The following is a 15,320-nucleotide window of genomic DNA, read 5'->3' as shown; positions in this document are numbered from 1 at the left end:
CCATCTAAAAAAGGAGGACACTTTTTTTGTGTGTTTCAAAAGCGTTATTGCAGCTTGGTTTGAAATTTGTACTATTGCTATCATTAATAAAGTTATGGCTTCTTGTGGGGAAAAAACAACTCCTAGGCAATCTCAGGGATGGGAGAGCAGGCCAATAACAGCATTTCCCTAGAAGTCCAAAGGGCAGGCAGGACTTTTGACCGAAATCACCCAAAGCCCCCTGATGCCTGTGTCTCCTCACAGTATCCCCCACCCATTGGAGGTGAATGTTTGTTACAATCCCCACCACCTCCACCACCAAACATCTACTATCCCATCTGCTTTTGCCTGGGAGCAGAGGGCCCTGAGAAGTAGCCAGGCCCACACAGGACCACAGGATGCAATGCAGAGCCAGGCTGGCAGGCCAACTCCCCCACTGACCCCAAAGCACAGGAAAGAGGGAGGGCTCCCTGTCAGGACTTCCCAGCTCTCCTGGCAAGGAAGTGCCTCTCCTACACATCTTGTGGCTGAATCACAGCTCAGCAGCCCCCAGGAGCAGTGGCGGCTCTGACGAAGCCTGAGTCATGTACCCAATGGGCACCAGGAGGCTCCAGCTTCCTTTGGGTGTGATGAACATAGGTGGGAAAGAAAGCCAGTTCCTCCTGCGGGAAGGTCCCGTGAGGCTCCGATGAAGAAATCTCACCTGAGCTCCCTGAGAAGTGAGCCCCATGCTGAGCCCCAGGAGGAAGTAGAGTTGATGACAGACACTGGGTTTCTCAGACAGGGAAGCTTGAGCAGCCTCCCCCGGTGCAGTGTCCTGCCTGTTCCTCTGGGACTGGGACTGGAATTGCCAGGCCCTGATGAAGGAGTCCATCTCCGGGGTCCTGGGAGCTGGCCTTCCACAGTCCCACAAAGGGGTTCCTGTGATTACAAAATTGGCTCAGTGCTTCAGGCCACCCATCCACTCCAGCGCTGCCACCCTGAATGGAGGGTCAGGCTGAAAGCCCCCTACCTTCACTCTTTCAGCCCTTCAGAGATGAAACACCATCTCCTTGGAGCCACGAGCACTGAGAACCACATTCCTAACCGAGGGAGGCCTGGCCCCTGGTGCCCTCAGAATACAGTGGACTCCAAAACTGACTAAGTTCTAAAAGAGGTCGGCAATGATTTCTCCAAAAACTGAGCAGCTCTCACTTACCCCCCACTCTCTGCTCATTCTCAATAAATGGTAAGTTTATTTTTCTATCATATTTGTTACAATCCCCACCACCTACACCACCAAACATCTACTATCCCATCTGCTGAAGTCAAGCATAGCAATTTCCTGAGGCCCAAGTCAACCTGACTAAAGTGAATGTCAGGAGGCAAACCAGAAGTACCTACAACTCCACACACACCTGTCTAGCTGGGGAGAAGAGTGCTGAGAATGAGACAAGAGCTTTGAGGTTAGCCCCTCCATGAACCTCTCTTCCCAGCTCTTAAAAGAGCCTCCTTGCTCACCCCCTCATACTTTGCACTCCATATCCTCTTTGATTTTGGCAGTATATAGCCTCTTCCCGTTGAGTCTCCAATCCCATCACTTTTGGCTTCCATCTTCTCTGTTCCCCTAAGAGAGAGTATGATAATGATTTCAGACACATTCTGTTCAAAGCCAAGCTCAAGTCCCCTTTACTCGAGTCCCCTCTGCCCAGCTGACCAGCCTTTCTAGTATGTATCGGTCAATGTATCCTGTTTTGGGGATGCTCCCACAAGACAGCATGTCAAAGGCCCCACAATCCTTTTGTTTCTGTTTCAATCGGGATCCAGTCTGGAAAGCAGAAGCCCATGAGAAATTGCCAACGAAGAGAACTGAGCTCAAGGACTTTTGGTTGCACATTTGTGAGAAGGCTAAGGAGTTGTTGATGAATTCCAGATAGTAACAATTGCAGGAAGGAGACAGGGAACAAAAGAGCCAGGAGCTCAAAGGAGGGACCTTGTAGGACTGATGTCCAGATCGCAGGAGGGACCCTTGGCCACACCGATGCTTGGACAATGAAAATAGAGTGTACTGTGCTGGGTGCATGAGGTGCAGAGACGGAGAGGAAGGGCAAGCCCAGGAGGCTCTCAGAGGGCCCAAGGGGCACAGCCCAGAGAGCTTGTATCTTCATTGATTCAAGAACCTTTGGGTGTAGCTTAAACTTTTTATGCTCAGGTGAAGGTTGCAGAAGTCCGTGCATTATGGGCTGTGCATCCTCGTTGCCTCAGCCCTTGTCCCACTTGATCCTGACCTTGCCCTAGCTTCCCAACATTCAGAGAATGCAGTCTTCCCAGATTCCCCAGCAGTTGGCATCCATTCCGAAGTCCCCAGTTTAAATGTTAGTGTGAATAAGTACCAGAGGAATTAGAGGGAACAGGGGTGATGGTGATTAGAGGGAAGAACTGAAACATTAGGATGGATAATTGAAGAGCAGAGAGCCTATCTACTGAAGAAATGGACCATAACTTTGGTCTTGGGGTAGAAGGGATACCCTAGCTGTGTTTGAGAAGGCTTTCAATGTTTATGCTGTTTATAAAAAGGAAGGAACAATGGTTCTGCTACATAAACATCACCAAGTTTGCTAGATTCTTTCTATTAATGCCTTATTGTCATGTGGAACAAGGAAAATTGTGTACATCATTAAGTGTGGCTTGAATTGACTACAAGTAAGTACTCAACTAAGAAGAGATCCTAGACATGGGAATAATTTTTAAGAGATCACTGAATCCAGATTCTAATTTTCAAGCTCTCCAACATTATCAAACATGCTTGCTTGGTCACATGCTTGCTCACTTCACCTGCCAATGATATCATTGAGTTGAGGGACCATCCGTGGGAACCAGGTGAGGTGAGAGAGGGTGACCATTCACCACTGGAATTTCCAGAATCTGTCATGGAGGCTCAGCTTCTATAATAACTTATCTGTGTAACCAAGCTGACAGTCACAACTAATAAAGTAGAAGGAATTGTGAAGTAGTAGAAGTTATCTGGCCCCCACAGTTAACAACTACACAGAATCAAATTTATAGTAGAACTGGGCTTAGAATCTACAACTCCCAACCTCCAATCCTGTCATGGAGCTCACCAATTCCCCTGGGACTTCTGAGAGGACCAATGCTACTGCAGCTCAAGTCCTATCCTGGGCAACCTGCAAGCAGGGCTGGGGGTCTGGCCTGGGCATGGCAACCGGTACCCACCTCTGTTCAACCAAGGGGTCAATGTGGTGTGTACTGTGAACCACAGAGAAGAGCATGGGCCCTTTGAACTCTAGATGTTTTGGGAAAATGCCAAGGAAATCCTAACTGCCTGTGCAGGGCAGCCATTACCAGTGGGGGTAGGGGGGTGTAGCTGCATCAAACCTCTGTCCCCTCCCAGGCATCCCAAGCCAATCGCATATGCCTTACTTCCCTGTGGGCTATACCATCACATCTTCCTAAAGCCAGTCTCTCCGTGAAACCCAGATTGTAGGGTGTGAGCCAACATGCCATTTAACCTCCTCTCCCTCATGTAAAAATGAAGGACAAATTAACAAAAATGACCCATAAATTACTCACCAAAATGGCAGAAGCTTTAAAAGCATTAAGACAAAAGAACCCAGCTCTACAGGACCACCATAAGGATACATTTCCCTAAATTTAAAACAGCTTTTGACCAAATTGGACACTTATGTGCAACCAAAAAAAAAAAAAAAATAGCTAAAGCCTTAATTGTTCAGCTCATGGTACAAAATTTAAGGAAGGGTTGTAGGTTTAATGTCTAAAGTTTAAAATTCCTGGACAAAGAGCCAAACAAATGACAGACAACTTTTGGCCCTCACTCAATGAGCCACATCACTAAAAATACACATGCCATGAATGAGAAAGTGAAAAACTGAACACCATCAGCATTGTAGAATGTTGGACAAAATTCATCATGAAATGAAATTAAAAACTAAGGTACTTGGTAGAAAAAATTTGCAATACATCTAACAAGCTAACAATCACTAGCCAAAGTTTTAAAGTTGCTTCAACTCACCAATAAGGAAAATGCAAGTAATTCTATAGAAAAGTGAGGAATAGATGCAAAAAGCATTCCACTGAGAAGAAAATATAAATATCCAGTAAATAGAAGTGATTACAGTTATCTGTACTAGTAATTAGCAAAATTCAAATCAAAGCAATAATGAGATTCCGTTTCTGGCCATAAGGAGGCACAAATTAAAAAGGTTGTAGGCAATGTTGTGAGAAAACAGTCATAGTGTGGATGAGGAAACAGTTTCACAAAGCTATTACAAACCTAAAGTGTCCCTACCCGGTTTGGCTCAGTAGATAGAGCGTCCTCCCAAGGACTGAAGTGTCCTAGGTTTGATTCTGGTCAAGGGCACATGCCCAGGTTGTGGGCTTGATCCCCAATAGGGGCCATGTAGGAGGCAGCCAATCAATGATTCTCTCTCATCATTGATGTTTCTATCTCTCTCTCCCTCTCTCTTCCTCTCTGAAATCAATAAAAATATATTTTTTTAAAAAAAGAACCTACATGTTAAGTAACTCTCCACTTCAAAAGCTGGGAAAATTCAATTCAACGTGGATAAAACAAAAACAGTATTTAGACCACATCATTGGAAGTCTGGAAGTGGTAGAGGATCAGGGTTGCTAATCTAATCATTATACTATGTCTGCAGGGATCAGCATTGTTCTAACTCTCTAAACCGACACTCATCACTTAAGACCAGGTTCTCCACGTCTGTAAGGCGTTACCTGTGGTGGTCAGAACTGCTCGCTCATTTACATTGTGCAAGAAAGAGATGTCTCTTCCACATCAAAGCCTCCCATGCCTGTCTGAGCCAATTTGGGTGGCATGTTGTGTCAGTCGAGCTCTAGCAAGAAACGTGACGTTCAAACCTGGCAATTCGAGGTAAGTGCAATACGGGAGTCATTTACAAAAGTATAGGGAAACCCCAATACAGAGTGCGGAACCCAGGGCTAGTGACAATAGGATACTCCCCTTAGCACCAGGAGGCCTGAGGGGACACGAGGAGGGTGGTTACCAGATCAGAGAGAGCTCTGTGGAGAGGACCACTAGATAGGAGACAGGGTCTTCATCAGGAAAAGTAGTCATCCTGGGGTGACCCCACAGGAAAGTCACCAGGGAAAAAAAACCCAACTTACTTCCCCCTCCCTCCAGGGTCCTTCCTGTGGATCTCGAAGGGTGATTGGAAGACCATCCAGCAGAGTCTGAGCCTTTACTCCTCAGGTTCTTCCTCCATGGATCAGAGCTGTGTTCCCTCCTCCAAGCGAAATATAAAAGGACATCTCAGGTCCAGGTTCTTCCTCCATGGTTATGAGATGTGTTCCGTACTCCAAGCGAAATATCAAAGGGCATCAGCTTTATGTTCATTCACCTACTGAAGGACAGCTCGATGGCTTCCAGGTTTGGGCCATGATTAATAAAGCTACTATAAAGATTTGTTTGCAAATGTTTGTGTGGAGTGCCATTGCTGTATCATATGCCAAGACTGTGTTTAGCTTTGTTAAAAACAAACTGCCAGACTGTCTCCAACGTGGCTAGAACGTGTTGCACCCCCACCAGCAATAGTTAAGAGTTCCTGTTGTCCCACATCCTCACCGGCATTTGGTATTGTCAGTATTCTGGATTTGGGCCATGCTGATAGGTACATCGTGCTATCCCCTTGCTTTTTAATTTGCGTTTTCCTGATGACATAGGATGTGGAGCATCTTTTCATATGCATATCTCCTTTGGTGAAGTGTCTTGTTCAATTTTTTTGGCCCAGTTTTGGGTTGTTTGTTCTTATATGAACGAGTTTTAAGAGATCTTTGTATATTTTAAGTTTCATACCTTCTTTGTACTTTGGTTAATATGCCTACCAGAAAATTTTGAATTCCCTACATGGCTCACATTTGCGCCTCACGTTATGCTTACGTTGGACACTAGTCTAAGAGTGAACTGTGGGGCCAGAAAGACCCAGGAACAGTGTGTGCTGAAGGGTCCAGCTACCCTCCCAGCTGCCCTCCCAGCCTGTGAGAATGGGGTGGAGGCTGAGAGACAGGGCAAAGCACATTTCGGTGTGACACGTTTAACACACTGATTTTTGAAACCCCAAAAACAAAACATTGAGTTCCCAGCTTTTTAAAGTTACTTACCAAGGAATATGTGCAGCTGGCCTGCTCATCTGATGGCTCGGCTTCTCCACATTTCTAACCCCCAGACCCGGTGCTGTGGGGCTCAGGCCACTGTGTGTCACCTCGATTCCCCCTGCTGCCGATTATTGGTACGCTTGCCTCCAACCCTCACTGATTCAGGACATCCTGCTCACTTCAGTCAGACAGAGTTTTCCAGAATGCACATCTGCTCTTGCACTGGTCTCTAAAACCTTCAATGGTCCCTATTGCTGAAGCAATAAAGTGCAAGCTCTTTGGCCCCGGAGGATGGCTGGTTAGCCAGAGACGGGTAAGATTCCTCAAGGAAGGAACAACCTAAGACAGGCACAGTCGCAGAGGGGCCATCAGGAGAGAATTTGGGGATCAACAGAGGTGGGGCACAGACCCTCACCCCCCCAACATTGCAGGGGCCTGAATCCTTGCCCCTTCTGAGGGAGGTCTCCTGCCCCCATGGCTGCTTCGTGCTTCCCATGCCCAGCTCAGATCAGGACCCAGGTGACCGACAGAGACTTGGCCGACAGCAGCTGCCCTCTCACTCCAACAAGAATTGTTTGAGTTTTCTTGTACCCATGTTGTGGGGAAGTGGGTTTATGATATCTAAATCCAGCCTACCACCAGGAATGCTCAGGACCTACTCAAGAAGGCAAATAATCCCTTCCACCAATATTTACAGGGTAAAACAAGATTATTGTTAGAGTAATAAATTTGACAGTAAAATAGTAGTCAAGTTTTCAGGCAAATTTAAATTGGCCAGTTGAAACAAGTGAATATTCTAGAAAAAATAATTGTATTGGACAAAAAGGTGTTCCTAAAGTGTCAACTAAAATTTTTATTGATACTTCATCTCACGATAAAATTGTGCACCATGTAATGAACCTAAAACAGTAATATTATAGTACAAAAAATTAAAATTTAAAAGCCATCAAGACTACATTATAAAATTTTCAAAAGCCTCCTAACACTTAAATCAAAAAAGGAGGGGATAGTAGAGGAATATCATGTAAGGAAAAATATCCTGTAAGTAAATTACATCTAGAAAATTAATACTTTAGAAAATTAATTGTAAGGCTAAAAGCAAGACACCCATGAAAAACACACAAGGTGATAAAACAAGCCAGAGGAAAATCATTTGGGCAAAAATTGAAAAAGGATCCCCAGTCAAATTTATAGAAAATATTCCTTTATTAACTTTTGGTCGAGAATATGTTTGTATATTTTCAGAAAACAACTCCGAGACCATGTGGATTCTAGCAAGAGAAGAATCAATAGGACTACTCCAGCCATGAAGACAGAAGAGAAGCAGTCCAGAGACAGAAGACGCTGATGTGGCCTTCCCATACTAGCAGTTAGCAGCTGTGCATCACTGCAGATTGCCCAGGACCAAACCAGATAGAGTCGGACCTGCATTACCACCATTTGTCCACCATCCAGAACTGAAATGTCAGTGCTGACATGTACACATAAGGAACTGTTGGACATTGAAATTGGGTCTTAAAAGAACTGTTGGCCCAGAAAGAAACTCACTACAGACAGATTCATTTGCCTGTCACCATAACCATTATTGCTTGTCTCATTTTTGGTTCTTATAAGTGTATTTCTAATAGCACATGATCTCACTCATCTAGGGGAAATAATGAACAACATAGACTGATGAACAAGAACAGACCCAGAAACAAGGAGGCATGGATCAGACTGTCGGGCCTCGGGGGGAGGGTAGGGAAGGGTGGGGATAAAGGGAGAGATCAACCAAAGGACTTGTGTGCAGACATATGAGCCCAACCAGCGGTTAAGGACAACAGGGGGGTGGGGGCATGTGTGGGGAGGGGGGTGGGATGGAAATGGGGGGACGAGGACAAATATGTGATACCTTAATCAATAAAGAAATTTTTTAAAAAAATAATAAAATAATAAAATAAATAAAGTGCAAGCTCTTAGGCGTGTGCCCTGGCTAGGGACAAGGGCACACTCACAGGGTGTGAGGGAGTGTGTGCAAAAGTGCAGGCCGGTCCAGAGAAATCCTGGGAGATGGAGAAGGACCAGCTGCCACGCTGAAGTCCATCACCTCCTCCATACGGGAAGGGGCAGGGGTGGGCCGTGACAGGGTAGGAGAGGGCTGGAGCTAGCAAGGGAACTACTCTAACCTAACTCTCCCCTTTCTCTGATCTCCTGTGGCCTGAGCACAACCCGGAGACAGGACAAGAGACCTTAGAAACTGGCCACAGGGTCGGTCTCACAGGTGTAGGGCTGGTGGATTCAGGGCACCCCACCTGAGGCTCAGGGGCACACATCACCTGGATTCCTGCCAGCCCTTAACTGTCCGCCCTGCTCCAGGCTGTTCACCTTCCTCTCCTTCACATCACTCCCCTGAGTACAGCCCTCCACACTGTCTACCCCAAAAGCTCTGTAGTGAGACCCCAAGACCTGTTATGAGCTGATGCTGCTCACCTCCTTGCTCACTCCTTGCTCACCTTAGGTTCACAAATGAAAGTGTTTGGCTCATCGCAAACCCCTTAAAGAACCGTCCTCATGGGTCCTGCTGCAGAGAGGGCCCAGCTGCCAGGGCATCCAGAGACCTTCACCTTTACTACCACCTATCCCTGGGTCTGCGAAGCCATCAGCTCTGCCTTCTGTGACCAGCAGAGGGCACCATGACAACGAGAGACATTGAGTGACGGTGAGTGACAGCCTCAGAGCCTACACCTGGGCCAACCTGTTAAACTAAGTAAGCTCTGTCTGTTCCCACTGGCTGACCGCTTTCATAACCAGGAAATCGTGCTTTTCAAACTTCTTTTTCACTACAGTGCACTCTTTGAAATACATTTTACCTTGCAGTTCAGTGCACATGTGCATGTATATTTATTACCAACTTTTAATATTAACCTGCCAAAATCTAGTGACTAAAGCTATTTCACAGTGAAGTAAATGCAAAAAAATAGTTTGACAAAATCAAATTTATTTGATTAATTAAAGTAAACTTTTGGTCTTTGTACCTTCAGCAAATTAGTTTTTAATTGTTTTTATATGACTAACACATTTATTTTGTAACACACTCAGATTTTTATTGACTACATGAAAGTATTTAGCAGGAAATGCATACATATTGGTACTTTTTTTTCACCACATGCTTAATTTTTGTGGATTTTCAGTGCAACTTACTGGGAAATGTTCTTTTAAATGCAAATGACAAAAATTATGAAGATCTGACTATGTGAAGCAGTAAAGACCTACCCTCTCCTTAAAATGAAGCATTTAATTTTCTGGTATTACTTCTTTATTTTCTGAGCAGCTGAATGCAAATTAGAAAGTTATCAAGATTCGTGTCCTACTCGCTGACCTCATTGGGGCTTGTTGGAGCTTTGCTGACTGCTATAAATGCAAAGTCGGTGAGCTCCTCTCTCCCAAGCTTGTCTGTCATTCTGACAGGTTCATTCTCATGGCCGGTGCTGATGAACCAGCCCTTGTGGGCCGCAGACTCCAGTGTGTTCCGGCAGCCCCTTTTCCTCCTGTAGAAGGTGAAGCCCTTCAAATCTTCTGTGGCTGAGTTAGACAGCCAAGCGAGCTTCTTCTTCTGTGAGGTAGAAGGGAGTGGTCAGCAGCACAGCCTCTGACCAGGGAAACCTCAGCCATGGGATCTTGGAGCTCGGAGCCAAGGAGGGCCAGCAGCTCTCTCACCGGCTTTCCCCAGAGGGGCTCCTGTGGCACTGGCCAAGGGGAGAAGCATAGTGGGGAGCGAGGGGCACTGCCAGCCTGGCCTTCCCCTTTGAGGTGGCTGAGAGGACAGGACACTGAGTGGGAATGCTCACCTTCAGCTGGAGGGCCGGTCGGCCTTTCTTCTTGTCCATCTCACAGCAAAGACAGAGCTCTCCTTTTGACACAGCCAGGAAAACGGGGTTTCCCTTGTCACCCGCTGAGCTCATGGGAGAGGCTAAGACGTAGACAATCTCTGGGAAAAGACAGTCACAAAAAGCAGGGTCGTGCTCAGATCAGGGATGAGCCTTCTGTCTGTGGGGCTGCAGGCTCTTTTACTCGGTGCAAGCCTCCTCCTCCCCCACAGACCAGAAAGACCCCCCTCAGATCTTGTACCCTCACAGACCCTCCACTCCACCACTGCATTCCTAGCAGTCCCCGGGGCCCCTCTGCCCACTGCCTGCCCCCTGCTGGAGGTGGAGGTGTCCTCCTACAGCCTGAGTTGAGCCCCAGCTGGAAGGACTTGGCGGACAGAAAACAGCAGAGAGAGAAAGAGAGAGAGAGAGAGAGAGAGAGAGAGAGAGAGAGAGAGAGAGAGAGAGAAGAAGAGTCAGAGTCACCTGGGCGTGTGGAGGGTTTTTTGTGAACTGCTATGAGTGTCTCAGAAACCAGCACCAATACTTTATGGTCCCGGTCGTAAAAGGTAAATGTCTGTGGTTCTTGGTTCTTGACTTTTGGATCTAGATGAATATAACCAGATGTCAACACTTCACATTGAAAATGGAAAACTCAATCCTTCTTAGGACACAGGAAGGGTCCCAGCCCAGACCCCTCCTGCCTGTGGGCTCAGAGATCAGCCCTCTGAAGACCTCCCCACCCCAGGCTCTCTGCCTTGCTCCAGACCAGCGATTCAGCACATGTGTGAGCACATGGGTTCCCAATTTTAACACATGGGTTCAACTCCAAGCTCTGTGAGTTACTGCTCCAGCACATAGCAGACGTCACTTAATCTCTCCAACCTCCATGTCCTTCTGTGTAAAATGGGGTAAGAATAGCACCTACCTCGAAGGGGTGTTGACAGGATTAAAATGTTACACAAATGAACACTTAGCCAGGTGTCTGAGTATGGAAAGAACTCAGACAGGGAGCTGTTAATCATTATTATGTTCATCGTTATTCTTCTTAACCCCTCTGCTGCACCCAGCAGTTCCTGGGGGAAACCCATCTTGGCACTGGCCAGGCCATGAAGGGGCAGTAAAGGGTACGAGGTGGAGACAGGAAGCACAGGAGGCCACATCGTGACACCAGCTGGCCTTGCAGGCCCTCAGAAAGAGACAGGGCTTGAGCCTGGCCTTCCAAGAACCTCCCTGAATGGGCACGACGAGCCGCAGCCATGGCCAGGGCAGGGCTCCTGAGAGAGCTTTCAGGCCAGCCCTGCCTGCAGACACCCTCCCCGCTTGGCCGCTGACTGCGCAGGCGGCCCGCCCTCTGCAGGGTTCATGTACTTGATGGGTGGAGATAGGAGCCCACAGTGGACCTATAATCTATCTTCATGGATGGTGGCTGTGAAATGTCAGACAGGGCAGTACAGTAACCACTGCACCAAGTGATGCTATCGTGTAACTATCTGTGATGGTAATGACACCCAGAGATGAACTCGGAGGCCTCACTCTCCTCCCATCAATAGGACTGTCTGTCTCCTCTCACCCTGGGAACAGGGACTCTTTCTGTGACACTGGCTCTCTGTCGCCTCCTCCTTGGAGCCCTCCTCAGCCCCTCTGCGTGGAGGGTTCCCCCCTGGGCAGTCACAGTCCTCTGCAGGCACACCTGTGGCACAGGGCCGGTGTCCCTGACTCGTCTCCCTACAGCACTGGAAGGTCCTGAGTGCAGGTACCTGTCTGGCCTGGCACAGTCCTCCTGGGCCCCAGCCTAGTGCCCCAAGGGTCATGGACACTCTGTGCTTATGACAGGGTAGGTGGCCCAGGCCAGACCCTAAGTAACTGCAATGACCAGGGGTCATGTGAGATCCGGGGGTCACATGAGGTTCAGGGGTCACAGCCCGGCTTACACTAGAATCTCCCCAGGAGCTTCTTTCTGCCCTTCTCCCCTCCGAACCCCCACCCCCAGTCATTCTGCGTTCGTGGGGCTTATGCAGGTTGATTCAGAATCATGAAAGCAGATAAACTCTAAACCAGGGGTCCTCAAACTACGGCCTACGGGCCACATGTGGCCCGCCGAAGACATTTATCCGGCCCGCCGGGTGTTTTTGCCGCCGCTGCCTGTCGTGCTTAGCAGCCGACTTGTCCTGGGCCCGCAGTGCACATGTGTGGAATGTGCGCCGCACTCTCCGACTCCCCTCCTTCTCTCTGAGGGACAGTGAACTGGCCCCCTGTTTAAAAAGTATGAGGACCCCTGCTAAACCTTCCAACTTCTCAAACATTAACCTCACCTGCAACTCTGCCTTCCCATCAGCGCCAGGGCTGGCACTGCTGCTGGTCTGAGCACCACCTGGCTACACATTGGACCACCTGGTGGGTGATGTTTTAAGACCATGTGTGCATAAGCCTCACACCCTGAGATTCTGATTCAATTGGTCCAGAGTGACACCCAGACAAGCTATGTAAGTTGCATTTCTAGCACTAACTTCATGCTGTTTAACTCTTAAATATAGGGTAACCCCAAAAATGCACCCTCACTTTGATTAACAATGAAGGCAGTGATTATTAAAATAGATTTCATTTTCAGAATGAACTATCATCTGCTAAAGTGTGCATATGTTTTTGGGACACCCTGTCTTTCCTAAATCTGTCCTCTTACTTCTGTTCCCTCCTGCCACAGCCTGCCTTGGGCCCTCAGGTCTGTGATGTCCTCTCTCGCATCTTTCCTGAACCCAATCCATCCTTCCGATGTCTTTCCAGAGGCCTCAGTACAGCCTCATGTTCCAGGGGCTGGTGTCTTCCCTGCAGAGCAGTGACCCCCACTGCTGTGCACAGTCACCCTGATGGCTGCTCAAACAGCCTCCTGAGCCTCAGACCCTGAGTTTCTAATGCGAGAGTCTATGTGGAGCCAGAGATGTTTCATTTCCCACAGATTTTCAGGAGCTGCTGCTGCTGGTCCAGGGACCCCACCCTGAGAACCTCTGCCTCTGCGTGGGCGGGGGCACCAGCAGGGCAAGCGTGGAGCAGGAACAGACACCTCCACCCACAGGGCCAAACCCAACCAAATCCCTGAGGCAGCAGCAGTGTGGCTCCCAGGGACACAGGGCCATCCCGGCACAGTGTGCACCTCGTCTCCTGTGGGGCTCACTTCCCTTTCCCCAGGAGGGATTGAGGCTCGGTGTGCCCCCATGGCCTGGGGTGGAGCTGGGACTCAGGCCACGGGCTCCTGACTCTGCCCTGTGCCGGGGCGAGGGCTGTGGGAGCCTGAAACCTAACTTGGGCAGAGAGGTGTAGTTCCTCAGACCCCAGCATCTGTCGCTCACTCCCTGTGCGCCTGGGCAGAGAGCCCCCTCTCTCCCTCAGTGTCTGCACCTGGCACGTGGTGATGCTAACATTTCTCCTGGGTTATTGTGGGACAGGTTCTAGCTCAGTGTGGCTGGGGCACCCATAGTGTGGGTCCCCCATGCCCCTCCTGCACAGTTCCTGGTTTTCATAGTCGCTGTGGGAAAGTCACGGTTGCCAGAAACAGTCAGAAGAGGAACCTGGAAGGTTCCCAGGCTCAAAGCCTTCTTTCTCCTGAGCCACTCAGAGGTCTGTGTGACCTTCTCTCTCTGCAGAAACCAAAGCCCATCTTTCCTATTGGCCCTGCTGAGATGTGCTTCTACAAAGGAGAAGCGTTAGCCCCACCCCGGCACCTATAGGTGTCCCCCGTCTCTGGTTCTCCCCTTCCCCTGAGAGAGCCCTGAGGGACCCTCCCCACCCCACCCTGTCCAGGCCCTGGGCCGTACCTGCATTGGCCAAGCTGAGGGAGGTGAGGCTCGGGCCGGGCTCCAGGGCGCCGTGGGTTGGGTCTGGAATGAGAGACAGTGAGGTGGGGTGTTTCAGGGGCCAGGAGCACCAGCGGCCACTTAATGCCTTACTTGTTTGTGTGTGTTTTCAGCAACACTAAGAAGAGAGGCAGTGGTGACATTAAAAAATAACTTTTCTGGTCGAAAATGCTGGGGAACAGAGGTGAACTGGAGCTGAGTGCAGAACCCGCCATAGAACATGCACAGCTCAGGGCAGAGCATCCCTCACCAAGTCTGAGGAGCGCCCGCCGGGAGGAACCAGACTCAGGGCGCACGGGGCTGCGGGAGAAGAACCGGCCTGTGCTCTGCAAACAGGATCTGCCAGCCTGGCTCTGCCACCACTCAGCCACCGCTGGCAGTCTGACGCCGCCCGGAGCTGCGTGTCCCCACGTGCCCCCACGTGTCCCCGGCTCAGGAAGCCCCAGGCTTCCGAGAAGCAGAGGGCACTGATGACAGAGGCAGCGCAGGACACGGCTCAGTGCCGTCGCTGCAAGTTCCCCGTGCCCAGCCCTGCCCAGCGCCCACTCCCCGCACTGCAGGGCAGAGTGAGTAGAAGCTGCCCGCAGCCCTGCGCCAGGAGCGGGCCTGGATGTCGACCTCCCTGTTGTTACCCTTAGTGGACCTGCAGTTGTCAGACCAACGTCCTGATTTTAGCTCTGAACTGTGACGGCCACGTGTGAGGGATGTGCTCAGGGATGTGGGCCTCTGGTGTGTTCTGGGCCCCTCCCCTCACACTTGCTCACTGGACGGCCACGGGGTTCAGCGTTTTGCTTTTAATGTCTCCCTTGAGCCAGTGCCCAGTGCTTCCTCCCGGGAGTGCTCAGAGGTGCTGGGTCACTGCCCACCGAGATGCAGAGACCCCACGCAGGCCCCTCCATGGCTGGGCTGGGCAGGCAGGAGCACAGGTGCCAGTGGAGGGTTCAAAATCATCCCATGGCAATGGTGAGTCAGGACGTCACGCCCCAAGCTGCTGATAAAGTTGGCCCATTTATCCACCACCAGCTGCCCCAGTCGCCTGCGACTAAGCTTCATCTCCCCTTGAGGATTTCTGTCCTCAAATTCACCCATGCAGGGTCCCTGAGGCAGGGGCCTGTACACAGCTCCTCGCGGGGTTGGGGTGGGGGGTTGAGGGGGTGGGGGCGGATCTTCACAAGCACCTCACCTTCGGCGCTGCCCTGGCCTCCGGCCCCTTCCCCGTCTGCAGAGTCCACCTGCGCTCCTATGCTCTGCTCCTGGAAGGACATCGTCAGGGTGATGAAATGACCCAGAGCCTGGGATGAAAGGCAGGACCTGAGGGGACAGAAAGGACACTGTCATGGCACCTGACCTAGGACACCTTGCCAATGCCCTGCTTGTGCAGCAGGCCGCCGGCCGCCCTCTCTGCCCAGAACTGTTGGCGGTGTTGGGGCGGCCTTGCCCAGCTGACCGTGCTCTTCCCTCCAGTGTTCCTTTGATTTCCGCCCCTATAAAGTGA

General features: G+C 49.9%; 1 protein-coding gene across 1 annotated transcript; it reads right to left on the bottom strand.

The window, feature by feature from the left end:
* Positions 1 to 9,475: 9,475 nt before the first annotated feature.
* IL37 (interleukin 37) lies at positions 9,476 to 15,090 on the bottom strand. Its single transcript, XM_028137395.2, has 5 exons — positions 15,009 to 15,090; positions 13,787 to 13,849; positions 10,461 to 10,580; positions 9,957 to 10,096; positions 9,476 to 9,721 (listed from the first exon to the last, which is right to left on the bottom strand). The coding sequence occupies exons 1-5, from the start codon at positions 15,088 to 15,090 to the stop codon at positions 9,476 to 9,478; spliced, it is 651 nt and encodes a 216-aa protein (XP_027993196.2).
* Positions 15,091 to 15,320: the final 230 nt, after the last annotated feature.

The sequence above is a fragment of the Eptesicus fuscus genome, chromosome 16 (genome assembly GCF_027574615.1).
Source record: "Eptesicus fuscus isolate TK198812 chromosome 16, DD_ASM_mEF_20220401, whole genome shotgun sequence".
Classification (NCBI taxonomy): domain Eukaryota; kingdom Metazoa; phylum Chordata; class Mammalia; order Chiroptera; family Vespertilionidae; genus Eptesicus; species Eptesicus fuscus.
Note: the sequence above shows the minus strand (reverse complement) of the source record. Positions and strands in the feature narration are given on the sequence as shown.